This window comes from Mus caroli, chromosome 13 (assembly GCF_900094665.2).
Source record: "Mus caroli chromosome 13, CAROLI_EIJ_v1.1, whole genome shotgun sequence".
Taxonomy (NCBI): Eukaryota; Metazoa; Chordata; class Mammalia; order Rodentia; family Muridae; genus Mus; species Mus caroli.
This window is the reverse complement of record NC_034582.1, coordinates 14,090,876-14,110,684: the sequence shown is the minus strand read 5'-3', so window position 1 is coordinate 14,110,684 and position 19,809 is coordinate 14,090,876. Positions and strand designations below refer to the sequence as shown.

The 19,809-nt window shown below is 38.5% G+C and overlaps 1 protein-coding gene across 5 annotated transcripts in view; it reads right to left on the bottom strand.

Annotated features, from left to right (window-relative positions):
- Vps41 (VPS41 subunit of HOPS complex) overlaps positions 1 to 19,809 on the bottom strand; it is a 159,442-nt gene that overhangs the window by 111,687 nt on the left and 27,946 nt on the right. For all 5 annotated transcript variants that reach the window (XM_021180045.1, XM_029468458.1, XM_029468460.1 and 2 more), the window contains one exon: positions 17,546 to 17,623. In XM_021180045.1, the coding sequence (XP_021035704.1) occupies positions 17,546 to 17,623 (78 nt within the window). The remainder of the gene's footprint in view (positions 1 to 17,545; positions 17,624 to 19,809) is intronic.

The following is a 19,809-nucleotide window of genomic DNA, read 5'->3' as shown; positions in this document are numbered from 1 at the left end:
AAAAAAAAAAAATAAATAAAATAAATTACTTGAATAGTGACTTATAATGTGTAAAGTATTATAGAAATTGTTGTTTTAATTGAGCAAATATTTTCCTTGCTCATACACAAAACCACTAAAAATATAAAAGAAAGAATAACAAAAAAGGAAGGCTATCTTAGTTAGGGTTTTACTGCTGTAAACAGACACCATGACTAAGGCAACTCCTATAAAAGAAAACATTTGATGGGGTTGGCTTACAGGTTCAGAGGTTCAGTATGTTATCATCCAGCCAGGAAGCACAGCAGCATCTAGGCAGGCATGGCACTGGAGGAGCTGAGAGTTCTAACTTCATCCAAAGTTTCCCCAAGCAGTTGGGAGGAGGCTCTCAAGGCCCACCCCCACAGTGACACACTTCTTCTAACAAGGCCATACCTCCTCCCACAAAGCCACACCTCCTAACAGTGCCACTCCCTGGGCCAAGCATATTCACACTACCACAAAGGCTGTCACCAAGTAGTTGCAACAAGCTATGAAGGAAACAAACTTGTAATGATTTGATTTAACAAAACAGTAACTATTACTAAGTACCCTACAAGACATGAGCAGAATTTAAGGAAAAGAATAGACAAATCAGGTCTGCCTTTGAGGAGTCTGTGGAGCCCTAGCACTTTGGGCCTCTCTGCAATAATTTAACACATTACTTTCCAGATCAACTTCGATTAACTGAATCAGAGGGGAGATACACTATACTTACCTGTCATAATATTGCTGGAAAATTTGGACAATGTTTGAAACAAGGAACAAGAAGCAATTACTAAATGAATATCAAATACATATTCTTCTACCTGTAAAAATTAAGGGCAATATCACAGGGAAGATGGGACAAGCTTTCTATCCAGAGGTAGCAATAGCATGTGCTACAATAAAGAACACTGTGACAACCAACTGTAAGTCCTGCTCTACCCAAAAGGGCAGCTGTATTGCACTGGAATCTGGAGGCCACCTGTTTGCTTTTGGTGAAAAGGAGAACAAAAGCCCAGTGGCACTTTGAGAAGATTCCTTGGGCAGCTGTGAGAAGGATGGATTTGCAGAGACATAAGACAGGGAGATCAGTTGGGCTTTATTGCAATAACCCATGTGAGACTCAATAAAAGCTTGAACAAGGGTGGTGACAATTTGAGAAACTGGTAAAGGGGAGAACACGATAAAAGGATCATGGGGAGAATAGACAGAGAACAATGGAGCGATGGCAGGGATGATGCCAGAGACGAAAGCAAACACGGGGGTGGGGTGCAGAAAAAAACAGAGCCTTCTGAAGGGATGACTTACCAGTGGCCTAGGAAAGGCTATTCTTTGCATTTAGGCAAAGAGTGATTTTCTTTTTCTTCTTCTTCAGCAATTACATAAAAAAGAATGAAACATTGCCTGTAGACTCTCTACATTCCAGGCGGAAAGAGCATTCCCTGTCATATTAAAAGGTCTGCCCCTTTAGCAGGCCCCTTTTGACAGGAATGCTGCTAGCCTTAGGAGCCAGAATTCAGTGCAGACAGCATGGTGCTGCTCCTTCAACTCCAACAGTAACCTGTAGTGGCATCTTTTGTTTTTTGTTTTTTGGTTTTTTTTCGAGACAGGGTTTCTCTGTGTAGCCCTGGCTGTCCTGGAACTCACTCTGTAGACCAGGCTGGCCTCGAACTCAGAAATCTGCCTGCCTCTGCCTCCCAAGTGCTGGGATTAAAGGCGTGCGCCACCACTGCCCGGCTTCTGCAGTGGCATCATGTTGTGCACATACCACTCAATCCAGATGAACTGGGTTGTTTAAGTAAGACGTGTGAATAGAAATAATCAAAAACTAGTTTTAATTGTCCTCATGAGTATGGAGAAAGGTGGGCATAGTGTTGTGGAGTTTACCGTGTTACTATCGTAGTTAATCTACAGGGTGTGTAACACCATAACCAGGTACAAAGTTTTTCTCTTTTTCCCTCCAGAACCTCCAGCCAAGTCATGTTTTTTTCCTAAGAGTAAGACAACAGAAATGACTTGCTACCCTTCAGACTATACAAATATGAGAGTATAAAGAAGATATCACCGCTGTTTAAAATAAGGTCCTTAGAAGGCTACCCTTACGTTGACATGCTCTATGGACATGCTATATAAAGGCTCTAGAAGAACAAGCAAGTTCAAAGGCATGTTTGGCTACATAGAAAATTCAAAGCTGGTATGAGGTGCCTGAGACCCTGCCCCTCCCCAAACCCACACGAAAAGCCAATGCCTGAATTCCTGCCAGTGACATGCTTCACAACGACATGAGCCTCTCACGAGCCACAGACATTCCTATTTTTCCATTATACAAGTGAATGATACTATCACTGACAAAGGGAAAATCCATTAGCAGTAAGGATGTTCTCCTGTTTCTCATTTTTATTTTCAGCTCTGCAGCAGCAGCAGCAATGTTGAACACCAAACATTTGAGAGGTTAAAGCCCTTCTATTTGAGAGGTAGTTAAAAAAAAAAATCACTTACCTAAAAAAGACAAACAATATAGTTTACATAATTGAGACCAAATCATTAACCAAAGTAAATTTTACTTTTCCAATCCTTGATAAAGAAATGCCACCTCACAGTTCACAAATTCAGGCAAACCTCCCCACAAACAGCATTGCTATAATGCTCAGCACAAACACAGTCTTCCAGTGGGTCACAAACACAGTCTTCCAGTAGTGATTTCCCAAGTAGATTATGATCTCACAGAAAAGTGTCCAAGGGAGAGATATGCTAGAAACCAAGCTGTTCTACATTAGAAAGTAGACTCCCTCAGTCATGTCATCAGAATGTCCCGGACAGAGTTCACATATCTAATTACTAAGCTCTCTCTGCACCATATGGTAAAGGTGAGTTCCTCCCCAATACAGAAAGGACCTACTGGAGCAGCTGCTACAGCTGATGTCACAGTGTGTGTACTACAGAAAACTTTTTCCTTCTTCCTTCTTTTCTTCTCAATCTTGTATACAATATCACTATTAAAGCCAACTACACAAATAAATTTAAAAGAACATATATTCTTCAAGAAGTATAAAAATGCCTGCAGTTAAGTCACTCCTCACTTGACCCACCTTCTGACCTTAATCATTTATCCAGTCTTGCAAAACATGCTTCACATGAACAAGCTCACATGACCCCAAGTTGTACTGTAAATCTGAGGTATGACTGTGACATAATTTTAAAGATGAAAATAAGAATATGACTGCACACACACATGTGTTGGGAGGAATAGATTTATTTAACAGCCTTTGAACATGGAGCAAGGGTTGGAAGACAAGAGTCAGACCATCACTGGTCTATTTCTCGTGCTATTTCACCACCATCTAGCTTCAAGTACACACCCGCCACCTCCACAATCCTGCTGACCATCCTGCTGGAGACCCTGATTTGCTAGTGGTTCACTCAAAGTCATTTCAAAGCTACCTCTAGTTCTACATGCATTCTAAGGCACTAGGTTTCCAATAACATAGGACACACAAGGACAGGCATTAAAATGGAAAGTCTGCACACTTGGCTGTGTGGTCTTCTCTTAACCATAATTTCACTTTCCAATGTTTTAATTACCTATAGGCAGCTGTGTTCTAGAAATATTTGATAAAGGATTCTAGAAAAAATTAGAAGTACTAAACTGTCTGTGTTCTAAGTAGGATGACGAACACTTACTTGCTCTGCCCAACTCTGTTCCTCCCAGAAAATGAACCATCCTTTCGTCCATGTTTCAAGTCGACACTACCAACCCACTAGTAACCTGGTAGCTATCTTGGTTATCAATCAAATGGAACATGGTTATCAGCACAGGTCTTCCATTCGGGTAACCTCTTTTTACTTCACAACATCTCAAAAGCACGAGTAGTAATAGAGACAGTGCTACTTCAGTACACTTGCATAAACATTCTATTTTATAAGTGCTTATCTCCATAGCTAATCTGTAAATTAAACACAGCACAGTGAGCACCTACAGGAGAAAACATACTAAGTGGAGAATGCACAGGACTCAGTATTGCCCAAAGTTTCAAACATCTAGCTTAGGTATTGGAACAAATCCCAAGGGTAAGGGAAAATTACTATAATATTTTCCTGGCAAGACAGGAACTTTGTCCTCACACTAAGAGAAATAGAATTCTCCTCATGCCTGGGAACATTTCTCTTGAGAAAAAAAATGAAGACTTACTATAAAAAGCAAAAACTGAAAACTTTTAGGGAAAAATATAGAATAATCTTACAACTGTTGATGTTTTAACAATAGCAAATGTTTTTTTTCCCCTGTAACACACACACTCACTCACATGCACACAAATATGCACACCAGACTATAAATGTGAAGACTGATAAATATTTATTCCATTAAAAAATTATTAACGGAAATGGCCATAACTGAGAAATTTAAACAAAAGCCACATACTAGAAGATATCTGCCACTCTTTAAAAGATTTATGATTTTAATTTGTGTATGACTGTGTGTCAGCATGTGCAGGCCTGTGGAGGCCAGAAGAGGGTGCCAGATTCCCTGGACTGGAGATACAGGCAGTTGTGGAGTTTCCAATGTGAGTGCTACGAACCAAACTCATTTTCTCTGCAAGAGCAGCAAGTGCTCTTAACCACTAAACAGTCTCATATACATCTCATATTCATCTCATAATACAGGTAACATTTTTAAAGAGTAACATATATTGTTTTTTAAAAAACTGGCATACACTTAGCTTTTCTAAAACATAAAGAATCAAAATATCTAAGTCAATGAAACCAATAAAGAACATATTAAATTATCAAGACAATAGAAAAGTGGTCACACCCCGTATTTTAAGGTTGAAAGCCATTAAATTTAACTTCTAGTGATGACTCAGATTCTGAGTCATTACATGACCCACCCTCCTCAAGAGTTAATTTCTCACTCTTGTTAGTTTTGCCTGTAAACAAGAAATGTTTTAAGTGCAAAGCAATTTAGAACCTTACAAACATACTAACAAAATACATGAACTAACTACTCTCAAGTAAGAAGCCTAGAAAGTAACCAGAAAAATACAAACTTAGTCATCTTGAAACCTAAATCCATGAGATTCTTCATGAGAATCGCCAATGACAGCACCCAGAAGGAGTGACACAGCAGCAAACAATGCTGGTGGGTGTAACATGGCATGCCTCACTGTAGGGAAACAGAGCAACTTGGACCAGAACCTGGATGACATCTGGCATGGGCCCCTACCTTACAGACCTTGTTTAAAAGAAGCCCACCCACTGGATGATGATATTTATCAAACTTGAATTCTCAGGCTCAGCATCGTTTGATACATGTGCAGAGAATTAACAACTCCAAAGCAACAATGAATGGATCCACTTCCTTTCTGTGTAATTTTCTCTTTGCATGTGAGACACATAGATTTCTGTTACCAATCCCTCAAAAGCATCCTAATATATTAACTTTTAGACTATTTCACGAGGCACTTATTTCTCCTCTGAGATAAAATTGGCCAATCACTCACTGGTCTGCTTCCCTTCACTATAGACTTGTTGATATATTTTCTATAACTTTATAAATGTGACTATATAGCATGTGACTTTTTGAGTTTGGCTTCTTTCCCTTATCATGATAGAGCTGTGTGTGCCCATGTTGCACACATACATAAGCACTTCTTTCCTTATGATAGAGCTGTGTGTGCCCATGTTGCACACATAAGTACTTCTTTCCTTATGATAGAGCTGTGTGTGCCCATGTTGCACACATAAGTACTTCTTTCCTTTACACTGATGAGGCAGGACATTGGGTGGATGGGCTGCATTGTGTTTCTCTACAGACTGACAACAGAGGTTGTCTAAAGTTGCAGCATATTACCAAAAAGCTCACATGAATATTGATATATGCTTCTCTATGCAAACATGTTTTCACCGCCATGTCCAGAAAGTCTGACACATACAGTGGGTTTATATTTAATGTCCTAAAAACTTACCGACACCCTGTTATTTTTGCATCAGTGCTGGTGAGTTCCACATCTATCTGGAGATATAAACTGCAGCCAGAGCACATTCCCAGCAAACACAGGAGCTGGGATTGATCCTCAACATTACAAGAGGAGAGAGAACAGATGGTAGGGAAGCTGCAGTCCCTCCACATACCCTAACACTTAGCATGGCTCCTCTTTGTAATTGTAACCATTTTGATAGGTATTTTAATTATATGTGGTATTTCACTTTCCCTAGCTTTAGTATAGTATTTTTTTTCCTTTCAATGGAACAAAAATCTGAAGAGTTAAGATTAATAATGTTCCTAGAAGTTATGACACCTACTTATCAGCATGAAACAAGGAGTGGATAACCAAGTGCTAAGAAGTGCTATAAGACTCCACAGTATGGAGAAATGGAGGAAAACATGAATCAAGTTGTTATCTTTCCTAATTAATATATAATTCAAAGAAAAGATAATTTGGAATTAAGACCAAATAATCCCCCCCCCAAAAAAGAAGCTACAAAACAAAATCTATTCTATCGGAAAAACAGATTAAGGAAGTATATATAATTTTGAGTACATATATACAAGTACTGTGTCAGGGTTCCCAGATATTAAAAAGTCTATTTTACATAAAACGTACTCAAGATAAATGCTGTTTAAAATCTAAGCAGACCTTATCCACACAGTAAGACCCTGTCTTCTTGTTCATGACCTGAAATTTACACATTGGAAAGCAGGCTTTGTATGTATTGGAGTGATCAGAACCCTAACCATAACCCTAACGCTAACACTAGCCCTAAGCGATTGTTGGCCCAAATGTGCCAGGTTTCACTTACACCCCTAAATACATCAACCTTCATTTTGCAAAGACAGTCTTTGAAAACACAGCACTTTCATCTTGATATATAAACCTGTCAACCAAATCTACATTACTACCTTTCATGCCTACCGTTTTCTGTCCATTCTCCTGTCCTCAAGCTCCTGGAGCATGCACAAATATTTATATAAAAAGACTGCTCCTCCACCTTGTGATACCATTTCATAGACGGAGCCATCACCCTGTCTAGTCCAACCGTGACAACAATGTGACACTCGGCCATCCAAAGCTCCAAACTCCCAATTCCGGCCTCCATGTGTTCTCAGTCTTCTCTTGCAAATCTGATCACTGCCTGTCTCTGTCTCTGTCTCTCTCCCTCCCTCCTTCCCTTCCTCCCCTCCCCCTCCCTCCCCCCTCCTGCTTCTCTTAAAAATAAATGACTGAACCTCAAAGAAAGAAGCAGCCAGAGGATATTCTCCCTGTGGAGGGAAATAATCTGCAGGTTTCAGCCAGCTAAGCTCCAGGCTACTACCCATCTCACATCACACTCATGTTGTAGGAAATTAATATTGCTTCAACTTCGATTTTAAAACAGGGAAAGTCCTAGTGTATTTTCTTCTGTGAAGAACTATTAAAATATAGTTGCTGAAGAGATAACTTCCCAAACACACTTACCACAAAAGGGCCAGATATTCCAGCATCCTTCACTCTACACTGACTCTAAGTTAGGCAAGCAGCCTTAATGCTGAATAAGTTTTCTTACTTAGATGCAGGGATGCCACAAGTTATCAAGGTACCTATGCTTAATCCACAACTTGAGATTATATTTAATGCAGAAAATTGGAAATGTGAGTTTCCTCACCATCGTTTATCAAAAGTTAGAATGTTTCCCACTTAAGTAATTCGCAATTCATTGGATACATCTCTTATCACTGAAAACACTATGCTCAAATATAGAAAACAGGTTCTTTAAGCGCATGAGAGTCTGAGACCTGTCAATCAGTCTTACATAAGAATTATAGGTACTGGCATATTTGGGCCAACAAAGTACCATTTTGATCATATCAATAAATACAAAGCCTGCTTCCTAATTAATGATGCCACCGCTAAAATAGCACACTACAGACAGTATGTGTTCAGGACAGACCCCAGGCACCAGCAGACCTGCAGTCTAAAGCATGGCTATTTGCTTGAGGAAGCTAGATGAGATTCTTAGACCTGATTTTCAAGATTCTTCCAATGAATAATCACCCTTAATACCACAGTGGCCACATGATGAACAAGCAAAAAAATACCCGGAGAACCATAAATGTATGTATACATATTAATTCTGATATGAGAAGAAAGAAAGAAAACTCTGATTCCCTGAAAACTGTCCTGATACATGGCATTTTTTTCAGATTTGAACTAATGTCTTATGAAATATTATGAGAGGGGCTGACAGGGAACATCATAATTGTACCATTATAGGGTGTTCTTACTACGCTAGCTGCTCAGTCTGACTTTACAGGACAGCTGCAGTCTATGCCAGGCACCACTGAAATACTATCACATAGCACATATCTATATTAGTTTAGAGAACTTTTATTTTCTTCCTCACAGCTATCAAAGTAAGTACACCAATGAATAGAAAAACAATTTGCACAAAAAATGCAAATGCTTGTACTAAATATAACTCAGAGAAAACAATTGCTATGTAAACAAAGATTTTTATATGAGTATTAAAAATGCAAGTTAAGAAGCTTGAAAGAACAAAACTTTCAGGGCTGTGTTGGCAAAGAGAGAATGAAGAGATGACAGTGTTTCCTTTGCTGAAACACACAAAGAAAGATAAGTGATCTTCCAAACATTTTTCCACTAATGGGAAAGAAAGAAGAACTCATCTAGATTAGAGATGACTCTATGCCAAAGAAGACCATCCAATGTCAAAAGTGCAGGGCCAATGATGCCCAAGTATCAAGGTCCCGAAACAAACATGAAATTATTCACAGAGGGAACCAATAACAAACACATCCTTTGAAATTTAGAGATGACACCTAACACCACCTAGACGAGTAAGGAGACGGACACAGCAAATGGCAAGGACACAAGATCAAAGCATCATAAGTCCATTAACTCCTGTACTCCTTACTTAGCACCTTTGATGCTTTCCATGGTCAATTGCGCTCTCTCTCTCTTCTCTTTCTCTCTCCCCCTCTCTCCCCCTTCCCCCTCCTCTTCCCTTTCTCTCTCTCTCCTTCTCTCCCCATGGCAACTCCCTTGGCCTCAATCCTCGGGACCAGTGAGTTCGCCCTAATTTAAAAAAAGAAAAAAAGTCTGAATTACTATAGCAACAAAAAAGACCTGTGAAAATATTAAGACTGTGATAAGTAGCCCTAAAAACCTATACACAGAAGCAACACAGGTGGGGTATATGTGCTTGTGTGTATGTGTGCGTGTGCCTGTGTGTATAACAATAAATAAGGGAAAAGAGGCTTGGAATTTGAGAGGGAGTGTGGGGTGCAATCAAGAGGAGGAAGGGGAAATGATTTAAATATAATAATCATACATGAAATTCTCAAAAAACATTATTTTAACTAAGGTCCTAGTTTGTTTCTTTTGTTGTGATAAAACACTGACCAAAACCAGTGCAAGGAAGGAAAGTATTTATTTTATTTTGTACTTCCACACCACAGTCGATCATTGAGAAGAAACTGCAGCAGAAACTCAAGGAAGGAACTGAAGCCAAAGCCACAGAAGATACCACTTACAGGGCTCTTCCAATGACTTGCTTAGTTTGTTTCCTTTATAAGAACCACCTGCTGGGGGGAGGAATCATACCATCCCATCCACGGTGAGGTAGGCCCTCCACATCATCATTAATCAAGAAAAAGCCTCCACAGACTTGCCTACAGGCCAGTCTGATGGAGGTAACTCTTCAATGGAAACACCCTCTTACCAGATATGTATAGGTTTCTGTAAAGTTGATTTTAAAAAAAATCTGCAAAATTAATTGCCAGAGGAATTAATTTCAAAAGCAAGGTTGAAAGTCCATATCTCATACCAGTCATCTAGATGGACCTTAGGAAAATACTATGGTTAGGGCAACTCATAGAGCAGATTTCTCAGTTCTGGGGCAGGGGACCTCTTTGCTCTCATCCACAGCCTTAACAAAAGCTAATCACTTCCCATAGGTCTCATTCCCAAACCTCATTACAGTGGAGGTTACGGCTTCAAAATAAGGAAACAAAATTCTTTCTATAGCAGATTACAAAAGAAAACAATTCTAATCATAAATACAGTGAGAAACCTATGGCTGAATGATACACAGGCAAGTAAGAGCTGACTCCCAGATGTCTTTTGAAAGGTTACACAATGACAACTAGCTTCACAAGTGTGAACCAAACATGGTACTGTCAGCCAGGATATGTTTACTCAGCACCAGACAACCCAGAGGAAGAGTGGGAGTAAGAGGGAGAAGTACAGCAGACTTGACCTCTGCTCTTCAGGACCTTACATAGGAACAAAGAGCTGTAACTGGCAAGATGAAGGCCCATTCTGCAAAGATAACAATAACAGTGTCATGTGTGTGTGCAGAGGAAGGAAAAGCCCTGGAGCCTGGGGCATGGCCAGGAACGCACTTGTACAATCTGAAATCTCACTGCTTCTCCATACTCCTCATTTTGATCACATGGCATCTTCTGAGTTTCGTATGTGCATACTTGTTCCTAAGATTTTCACCACACCCTTTGGGACTAGAATGCCTTTCTTCTATTAATTTTTGTTCTCTGTGAGTCCTTTTCCTAGATTGCTGTGTGGGTAGGCCAAGAACTGGTTGTGTTCATTCATTTGTTCATTGGCCATATTGACACAAGCTAGAATTATCTGGGAAGAAGGACTGTAACTGAGAAAATGCCTCTAGCAGATTACCTGTAGGAAGGTCTGTAGCATGTTTCCTTGATTAATGATGGCTGTTAGAAGGCCTAGCACACTGGGTCAATGCCACCACTGGACAGGTATTTCTAGGGCTGGAGGGGGACAAGGGAAGATAAGAAAGCAAGCTGAGCAACCCATGAGGAACAAAGCCAGCAAGCAGCTGAGCTGACCAAGGATCCAGTTTAACTCCATGTTGTTCTCAGCTTCAATTCCTCCACTCAAGTTCCTGCCTTGAGTTCCTGCCTTGACTTCCCCGATGATCAGCTGTAACCTATAAGGCAAGTAAATCTTTTCTTCACAAAGTTGCTTTTGATCATGATCTTTATCACAGCAACTGGAAGCAAACTGTGATAGTGGAACAGCTGAGTCACATCAGAGACCTATTTTTAGTTTCTTGAGAATATTTTACAATGACTTCCAGAGAACCTATAAGAGTGTGCAATCTGACCAACAGTGGAAGGGATCCCCTTTCCCCACATCCTTACCAGCAAATGCTTTTCAGCTGGGTAAGAGGATATTTCAAATAATATTAAATAATTCAAATAATTGCAAATTTTCATTTATGTCTCCCTAATTTTCTAATGGTGTTGAATTGAGACACTTTTTAAAGCCACATTTATTTTTCATTTTGAAGAATACAACCTGTTCAGGTTCATAGCCTATTTGTAATTTGTTTCTGGATTCTTTGTTTTTGGAGTTCTTTACAAACTGACCCTCTACATAGTCCTAGCTGGCTAAGGCTTTTCTCCCACTCTATAGGCTTCCTGTTCACTTGATTGTTTCCCTTGGGATCTAGGGATTTTAGTGTTAATGAGGTCTCACTTCATCAATTGTTGATTTTAATTCCTGAGCAAACGGATTCCTATTCATCAAGTCCTTTCTTGCACTGTTTCTTAGAGTGCACTGCCTGTTTGCCTCTAGCAGTGTTAATGTTTCAGGAGTTATACTAGTTATGTCTTTAACTAATCTTTGTAACCTAAACAAGACCTTAAGAGTAACAGATAATACCAGCTGACACACCAATGAGCATTGATGAAGTCTCACAACGTTCCATCCCTAAGTGAGGAACTGTAGGAAGTCAGTGACTCCTGAGATGGGGAGAATCAATGTTCCCCAGCAAATGGTAGGAGGGTTTGTTATTATTTTGGTTTGTTTTTGGTTTTTGTTTGCTTGTTTTTTGATGGTAGTGAGAGGACTTATGAATCATATAATTCTTCTATGAGTTTTCTTGTAAGTTTTCGCTTTCTGAGTCTTATGAACTTCTTCCTCCATCCTAGAGTGATTGTTTGAATTCAGAGATAGTAACTAGCTCTACAATCTCTCCCTATCAGGGTCAAGAATGCAGAATAAGAGAGTTACATAAACTCAAAGGAAAGTTCCTGTTCCTCCAGCTCTCAGAATATTTCTGTCCCATCTTCTACAATGATCCTTGGGACTCAGGTGTAGGAGTTCTCTGTTGTATGTATCACTTGTAACTGGGAGTCACAATTTATCTCTCTATCAATTGGGGTTTTCTGTAAATGTGTCTGTTGCAAAGAGAAATTTTCTAGAAGACAAGTGAGAATTAAACTTAACTGTGAGTATAATGACAAATATTTTAGCATGTAGTTACAAATTAGACCGGTTTAATAAACCGGTAGTTGAAGGTTTTTGTCCAAAATCTATGACTTTATTAGCCCTTAGAATTTGGACAGGTTTCCAGTACCAAGAATAATTCTCCTCTTCTTGGATATCATATAAGTCCAATTAGAGAGATGGTTATTGCCACAGTATGCATGCACTGCGGTACCCCTGGGGCCATCATGTCATACTGCTTGCTGTTGTGCTTCATAGGTGTTGTAGCTGGAAAGGACTATTGGCTGCTTCCTTCCTTTGAAGCTTGGATGGTACCTTCTGGTACCATAAAATATAATTCTCAGTGGGAAGTCTTTCAGGACAGTTCCAGCTTGGGGACTTTTGAGATTCTTGACTGAAAATCATGGGTGTCTTCAGGAACAGGGACTTATCTTCTACCTCGGGGGAACAACCAAGGGCAATCGCAATAGGCTATAATCTTTTGAGAGCCTCTTGAACAACCCTGACTAAAAACTTATATGATGACTTTTCATGCTTGGTATTGTGGTTGTTTGAAGTTCTACAGCTCTTGGACATCCATAAAGTCTAGCCAGCATGGTTGCCCAAACATGACCTAAACAAGGATGACACCAATAGACATGATAATGTAGAGAGGAAACACTCATGAGGCTCAACCCTAGACAAAGAACTACAGGCAACTAAGAAAGAAGAGAATGGGAGAAGAGCACATCAATTATCTATCCAATATGAAATGGAAAGCATGTACATACAAATAACATTCTTATGGACTGAATAGATTATATAATGTATTTAGGAATGCATATATTATACATACATATACATATATGTGTATATGAGTATATATTTGTGTGTATATATAATGTGTATTATATACATAGACACATACGATACAACAATTTAAGAAAAAAGAAGCTATGAATTTGAAAGAGAGGGGAATGGAGTAAATGAAAAGGTGGTTTGAGAGAGAAAAATGAAAGGATGAAATTATATAATTATATTAAAAATAGCTTTTTTGATTAAAAAGGCACTTTATTAACACTTATACATTGTCTAAAATGTAGGGTTTCACTGTGACATGCCTGTCATGTATTCTGCACACAATCAACCCCACTGTCCCTGTCTTGTCACTCTACCCTTCCCCACTGGTGACTTTCTTGTTCCCAAATAGACCCTCAGGCTGGCCTCGAACTCAGAAATCCTCCTGCCTCTGCCTCCCGAGTGCTGGGATTAAAGGCATGCGCCACCACGCCCGGCTCTAATATGTATTTTCTGAGTTTCACTTACTTCACTTACTATAATGATTTCCATGCATTTTCCTGCAAATAAAAATATTTTCAACAGCCTGGTCTACAAAGTGAGTTCCAGGACAGCCAGAGCTATACAGAGAAACCCTGTCTCAAACAAACAAACAAACAAACAAACAAACAAACAAAAAATTGTTCAAACTAGTTAATCTTTGAAGCTGGGTTTTTATTAGTGCACATGACATGAACAGTTCCAAAGTTTGGCAACTGCAGACCAGAACCTATTAATTCAACTCGAAATAAAAAGCAACTAGAAATACCAACAGATAACTGCCTGGAATGGAAGGAAAGTTCTAAACTCATTAAAAACTGCCAGTCTTAACAAACAAGGAGCTTCAAGCCCTTGTTTAGTCTTAGTCCTTCTCTACAGCAATCATGGCTGTCTCTAGCATCTCCTCCCATGATACCGCCAGGAAAACCTTGTCACTTTCTGTTTTTAGTAAAGAAAAGAAAAACACAAAAATTTGGTAAACATAAGTCCAGTTTGACTAATGAAATCTTTCCAGTTTCACTAACAGTTAAAAACAAAAACAAAAACAAAAAAATGCTTACTAATGTGCCACTACAATGCTCTAAAATATTCAACAAAGAAATGACACAACTATGTGATCAATGTTTAAATAGTACTCGGGAGGGAAATTTTAAATGAATATGTTAGAGGACAATGAGGGTCATTAAAGAGAAAGCACAATGGTGTTTTATGATCATACATTCCAACCAAGGGTTCAAAAGTAACACTAATGATCTGGCTTCATTGGCCATTATATGCATGTATGCAATCTGTTCCTTTTTGTTGTTAAGGACACAGCAGAATGTACGTATCCATTTCTATATCAGTGGGCATCTGGGTTGCTTCCATGTGGAGACTATCATGAATTAGGCCATTGCTGGCCTACAGCTTTATGGTCCTATGTACCACATGCATTTTTCTTGGAAATGAACTTCTTCAAAGCGGGACTGCTGGGTTATCAGGCAGCCTGGCTCAGCTTTAGTAGACTCCACCAAGAACATTATTCTTCTTGAGCTATTAATGGCAGAAGTAACATTACTTTTTTAAAATACAGAATGAGTTGTTGAGTTTTCTTCTTTTATATTACATTGGTAAAAGGAAGTTAGACAGCTTCTGGCATAATGGCGCTTCCCAGCTCTAATAGCTGAGTCACCTAGACATATTTTTTTAAAGTGATTCTTCCCCACTTCCATCCCCTGTCAAACCAAGCTTTTGATCAACAAAACCAGGAGTACTTCTTCATGATTCCTCTCTTGGAATCAAAAATACCAATGTAATGAATAGGTTATAAATGCACTTCTTGAGGAAAGTAAAAAGATTACATAAGTATCGTGAATTATTATTTTGTCTGATCTTAACTTGTTTATATTATTTTTTACCTACAGGTAAAAACCAAGCCAAAGATATGCATTAATTTCTTTAAAATTTCTGTTTTCCTCTTATTAACTTCCTAATGGAAAGAAAGGTTCTAGATTAACTATGGCAACGATGGCCAGGGGCAGGACTGACACCTACAACCACTCAGGAGAAGCTAGAGCCCTCTGAGTCCCCGACCTTTCTAGGATACAAATAAATACAGGGGATGGGGGAGGGGAGGCTAAGGATGAGACTTTGTCTCAAAAAAACAACACAGAACAATGTAAAAATTGGCAACTATCACATCTGAAGAAATTCGAGTGCTAACAATGGTTTCAAAATCAAAAGGCAACCTTTTAAAGAGGCACACTGAGCACTACAAGTCAGCCACCTCAAGACCAAAGGAAAAGGAAATAAAAACTTCATGACAGACATGAAACTGATATTAGGACTTCTTCCAAAAGATAATGACCATCTGCAATTTGATATTAAAAAGTCTAATCTGACAAGAACCATCAGGAAGCCATGCCCTTAAACAACTAACTTTTTCAGGGTAGATTATCAAACTTCTTGAAGACAGTAAACAAATGATTTAAAATATCATCAAATTATCTTCTTTATCTTCCAAAGAAAGGAAACAACAAAAATGAACAAACAAAACAAAAACCACTGCAGACACTTAGTTTTCAAAGATGTCAGACAGGGCCAAAAAACTAAAAGTGCAGACAATCTTACAGATGAGATAATTAATAACCTGAAAATGATGGATGGAAGACATAGCTAACATGCCATTGAAAGACGGAACTATAGTACTCCCTGAGGACCCAGCAATACCACTCCTGGGCATATACTCAGAAGATGCTCCAACATGTAATATGGACACATGCTCCACTATGTTCATCATAGCCTTATTTATAATAGCCAGAAGCTGGAAAGAACCCAGATGTCCCTCAACAGAGGAATGGATACAGAAAATATGGTACATTTACACAATGGAGTACTACTCAGCTATTAAAACAATGAATTCATGAAATTCATAGGCAAATGGGTGGAACTAGAAAATATCATCCTGAGTGAGGTAAGCCAATCACAAAAGAACACACATGGTATGCACTCACTGACAAGTGGATATTAGCTCAAAAGCTCATAATACCCAGGATACAATTCACAAACCACATGAAATTCACGAAGAAGGAAGAACAAAGTGTGGATGTATAGCCAGTGTCTGAAGTATTAGAAGAGGAAGGGTAGAAGTACATTCCCCTCATCAAAAAACAACAATTAAGAGAAAAGCAAACAAACAAGCCAACCCTACAGTTGTCCTGATGGAGCAGTACAGTAAGAGCACATATTCTCTTTTTGGGCCCTCATTCCTTTCCCTCTTCTGTATCACATGTTGGGTAAACTGCAGTATCCTGTATTAGGTCTTGCAACAAAAGCTGAAGAGTTTTGTTGGTGCTGTGTTTAATACAAGCCATGCCTCCCACCCCACCCCACCCCATTAGAGGAACAGCTTTTGCAGAGCACCTGGGCTCAGTTCCCAGAAGTGCATGATAGCCAACAATACTCTATAACTCTCGTTCCGGCATATTTAAACCCCTCCTCTGACTTCTTTATGCACCAGAGACACTGGTGGTAGACAAATATGCATGCAGTCAAGATACTCAAACACAAAAATAAAATAAATAAATCTTAAAACTTAATAGTGCTCCCAAAATGATCATCTTTTTACCCAACATTTTCATAGTCAAACAAAAAACAAAAGTTACCATTGCCTTTAAGGTATTGATTAAACATTTAAAAAAAAAAATCAAACTTCAAATGTAACATTTCTTTTATCCTTGATACCAAAAGTCCCAATCAAGTAAGCCTAAAAGCATTCACATGAACTATTTTCACTGTGTACACTAGAAGAGAGAAAGCGACCCACCAACACTGCCAGTAAAGCTGCAATCACATCAGGCACACGAAGGAGCCCACAACTCCTGAGAGAGAGCATGGATATCCATTCTCTAATAAAAACAGCTTCTTCCCGTGTTAGTCACAATTCATCTAGAACAGAGATTCTCCACATGTGGTTCGTTTATCAGATATCCTGAGTATCAGATATTTGCATTAATATTCATAACAGTAGCAACAGTACAGTTATGAAACAGTGAAGAAAATAATTATATGGTTGGGAATCACTACAACATGAGTAATTGTTTTAATGGGTCACAGCATTAGCCAGGTTGAAAACCACTGACCTAGACATTCTATACTGCCCATTAAAAGTATATACAATACATATAATATTTTAATTCAAAGTCAAACTAGAATGACTATAATGAACCAAACATTGCAACTATATAAATTTATACAAATAAAATATACATATACACACATCAGTCAAATATATGTATACTTGTATCTACAGAGTTCTTTCTCTAATTCAACTTCAAAACATTTAGAATACACTACAAGTTTTAGACTTATACTCTTAGCACTCAAATTTAATTAATATCTTCTTCTTATCTGACTGTTAAAAATCACAATTTTAGCATGGCAATTAATGTGTACATTATTTTATACCATATACTTACTACATCAAACTTCTGAGTGATGTTTCCCTGGACATCAAGTAAATAAACCTTGCCATAATGTGTTCCCAGTGCCAAAAACTGTAAGAAAAATGGAGATGTCAATTAATAAATATACTGTGTATTAGCATGCAGTTAATAGAAGCCTTTCAAAGTGAAAACACTTAGTGCATAAATATCTGAAATATCTTGGAAGATACACATTCCCTAGAAAAGGCATGACTCCAGCCTGGGGAAAATGACAGAACCAGGCCTATTTTCCCGTGATAGTGCATCCCAGCTGTCAAAATGACTCATGAGGACCCTCATCTACTGACAACTAATGGTGTGGATGTGCTCAGTACACAATGCCTGATGGACTGAGGCAGTAAATTAAAAATGGAGCAGTACAAAGCTCAACATTGCTACAGTCAAACCCAAAGTCAGAGGAAATGATTAAGAAACTACCTAATTTAAGGGAAATGTGAAAATCTGGGCATCATTTCAGGCCAATGAGGGAGGGAAAAATGCTTAAAAACAAGAAAATATTGTTTCTGAATGGAAAATTCCATGCCATATTGAGGGATGAAAAAATCCTCAGATGTACTTATATCATCAGCTTTAGAATATCTCTATAAATGGTTCCGCATAACCCTGAGCATAAATGTTTATATTCCAATGCAAAAATAATCCCTTCCTGTCACTTAGTGACTGCTGGGCTACATATTCATTTTATGATATCAGACTAGTTCATGCATCCCACTGTTTCTTTATTCCTCTGAACTGATCCTAAACAAGTCAGAAGAAACTTACAGACTACCTGAAATACGACATGAGATTTTTCTTCCTTTTCATTTCTCTAAGCTTTACTCAAATAGTCCAGAACTCTCTGTATTTCACTGCATGCGAGCATGCTTCATTGCAGCCTATAATGAAATGCTCAAATTCACAGGCACTACTAGGCATTTCAGTCAAGCAGGACAATCTTTAAAAAAAAGTAACCTCACAGAAAGCCAAGATTTGAAGGGATTTATCAAAATAGAATTGCTAAAAATGAAATTTCAATTCAGACACTTAAAATACGAAGCTACATTAAAGAGGAACCACAAGAAGGGGAAGGGGGCTCATTAGGAATTCATCCCCCGCAACGCCTTTCACTCCTGCAAGGTTGCCTTTTTTCAGGAAGAAAAAAGTCCCCTGGGTAAAAAAATCAATACTGGTTAATAAAACATCAGGTGTGCAGACATAACTAGGGATGACGCTGACTCCGCTGCACAGGCCTGCCTGAATGCACCAGGTGCCATGACGATTAGTCATCCAGGGCAGACAGCAGCAAGGCTGGTGCAAACAGGAGGCATGGGCGCTGCAAAAGAAAGGGGAAAGAGGTGATTCTGGTGGGAAATTAGTCTGAATATTTAAAGCAAGCAGCAATGTTTTCCCCAAAGCACGAGAACATTCTAATCAGAACTAGAGGACCCAAGTGGCTGTAATTTTATCTTCAGAGTGATACTGACGATATCTGAATAGGAGATGCCATATAAAATGCAGACCAAAGGCAAGCACTATGCCATTTGACGGCTTTCTGCGGTAAAAGAATGGGTCTTAAAAGCTCACTGCACCCCACGTATCTCACAGTATCGATTCTCCTCATAAATTCTGCATTTAGTTTGTTAGGAAACTAAGGGAGTTTGGATCCTTAAAATGCAATAATAATGTGTCACTCTGCGGCTTCCCTGTAAAGGCCACTTAAAAATAATTACGTTTTATTTTATGAAAAATAGAGGGTATTCTACTCATTTTAATTCTTTTTATCTTTTGTTTTGTTTTAATATGGTTTTTAACCATTTGGAATAGATAGCAAGATATTATTTTGATTTTAAAATTTTGATCTAAAGATATAGTAAATTTGGACCACTTATGAAAAATTCACAGACATTTGTATGGCAAGCTATCTTTTGTTTAGGAAATCATGTAACCATTTAAAATAGTAAATGAATGCTACTGTGCTGTACTATGCAACTAAATGCCATTCCAAATAATGTTTAATAAGCTGGTCATCTTTATTTAATTACTGAAATTATGGATAATTCATATAACTATTTGCTAATGATTTTTGACTAACTTAAAACGCAGCAAAAATGCAAAGTACAAAATTCCCTACAATATGGCAGAATATAAGAACAGAACCTTAAATTTTTATTTTCTTTCTAGCCATTAAAAACCATGAGGTTTTGGGCTCAATGGGTCAAAGTGCTTGCTGCTGAGACAGATGGGTTTAATCCCTAGAA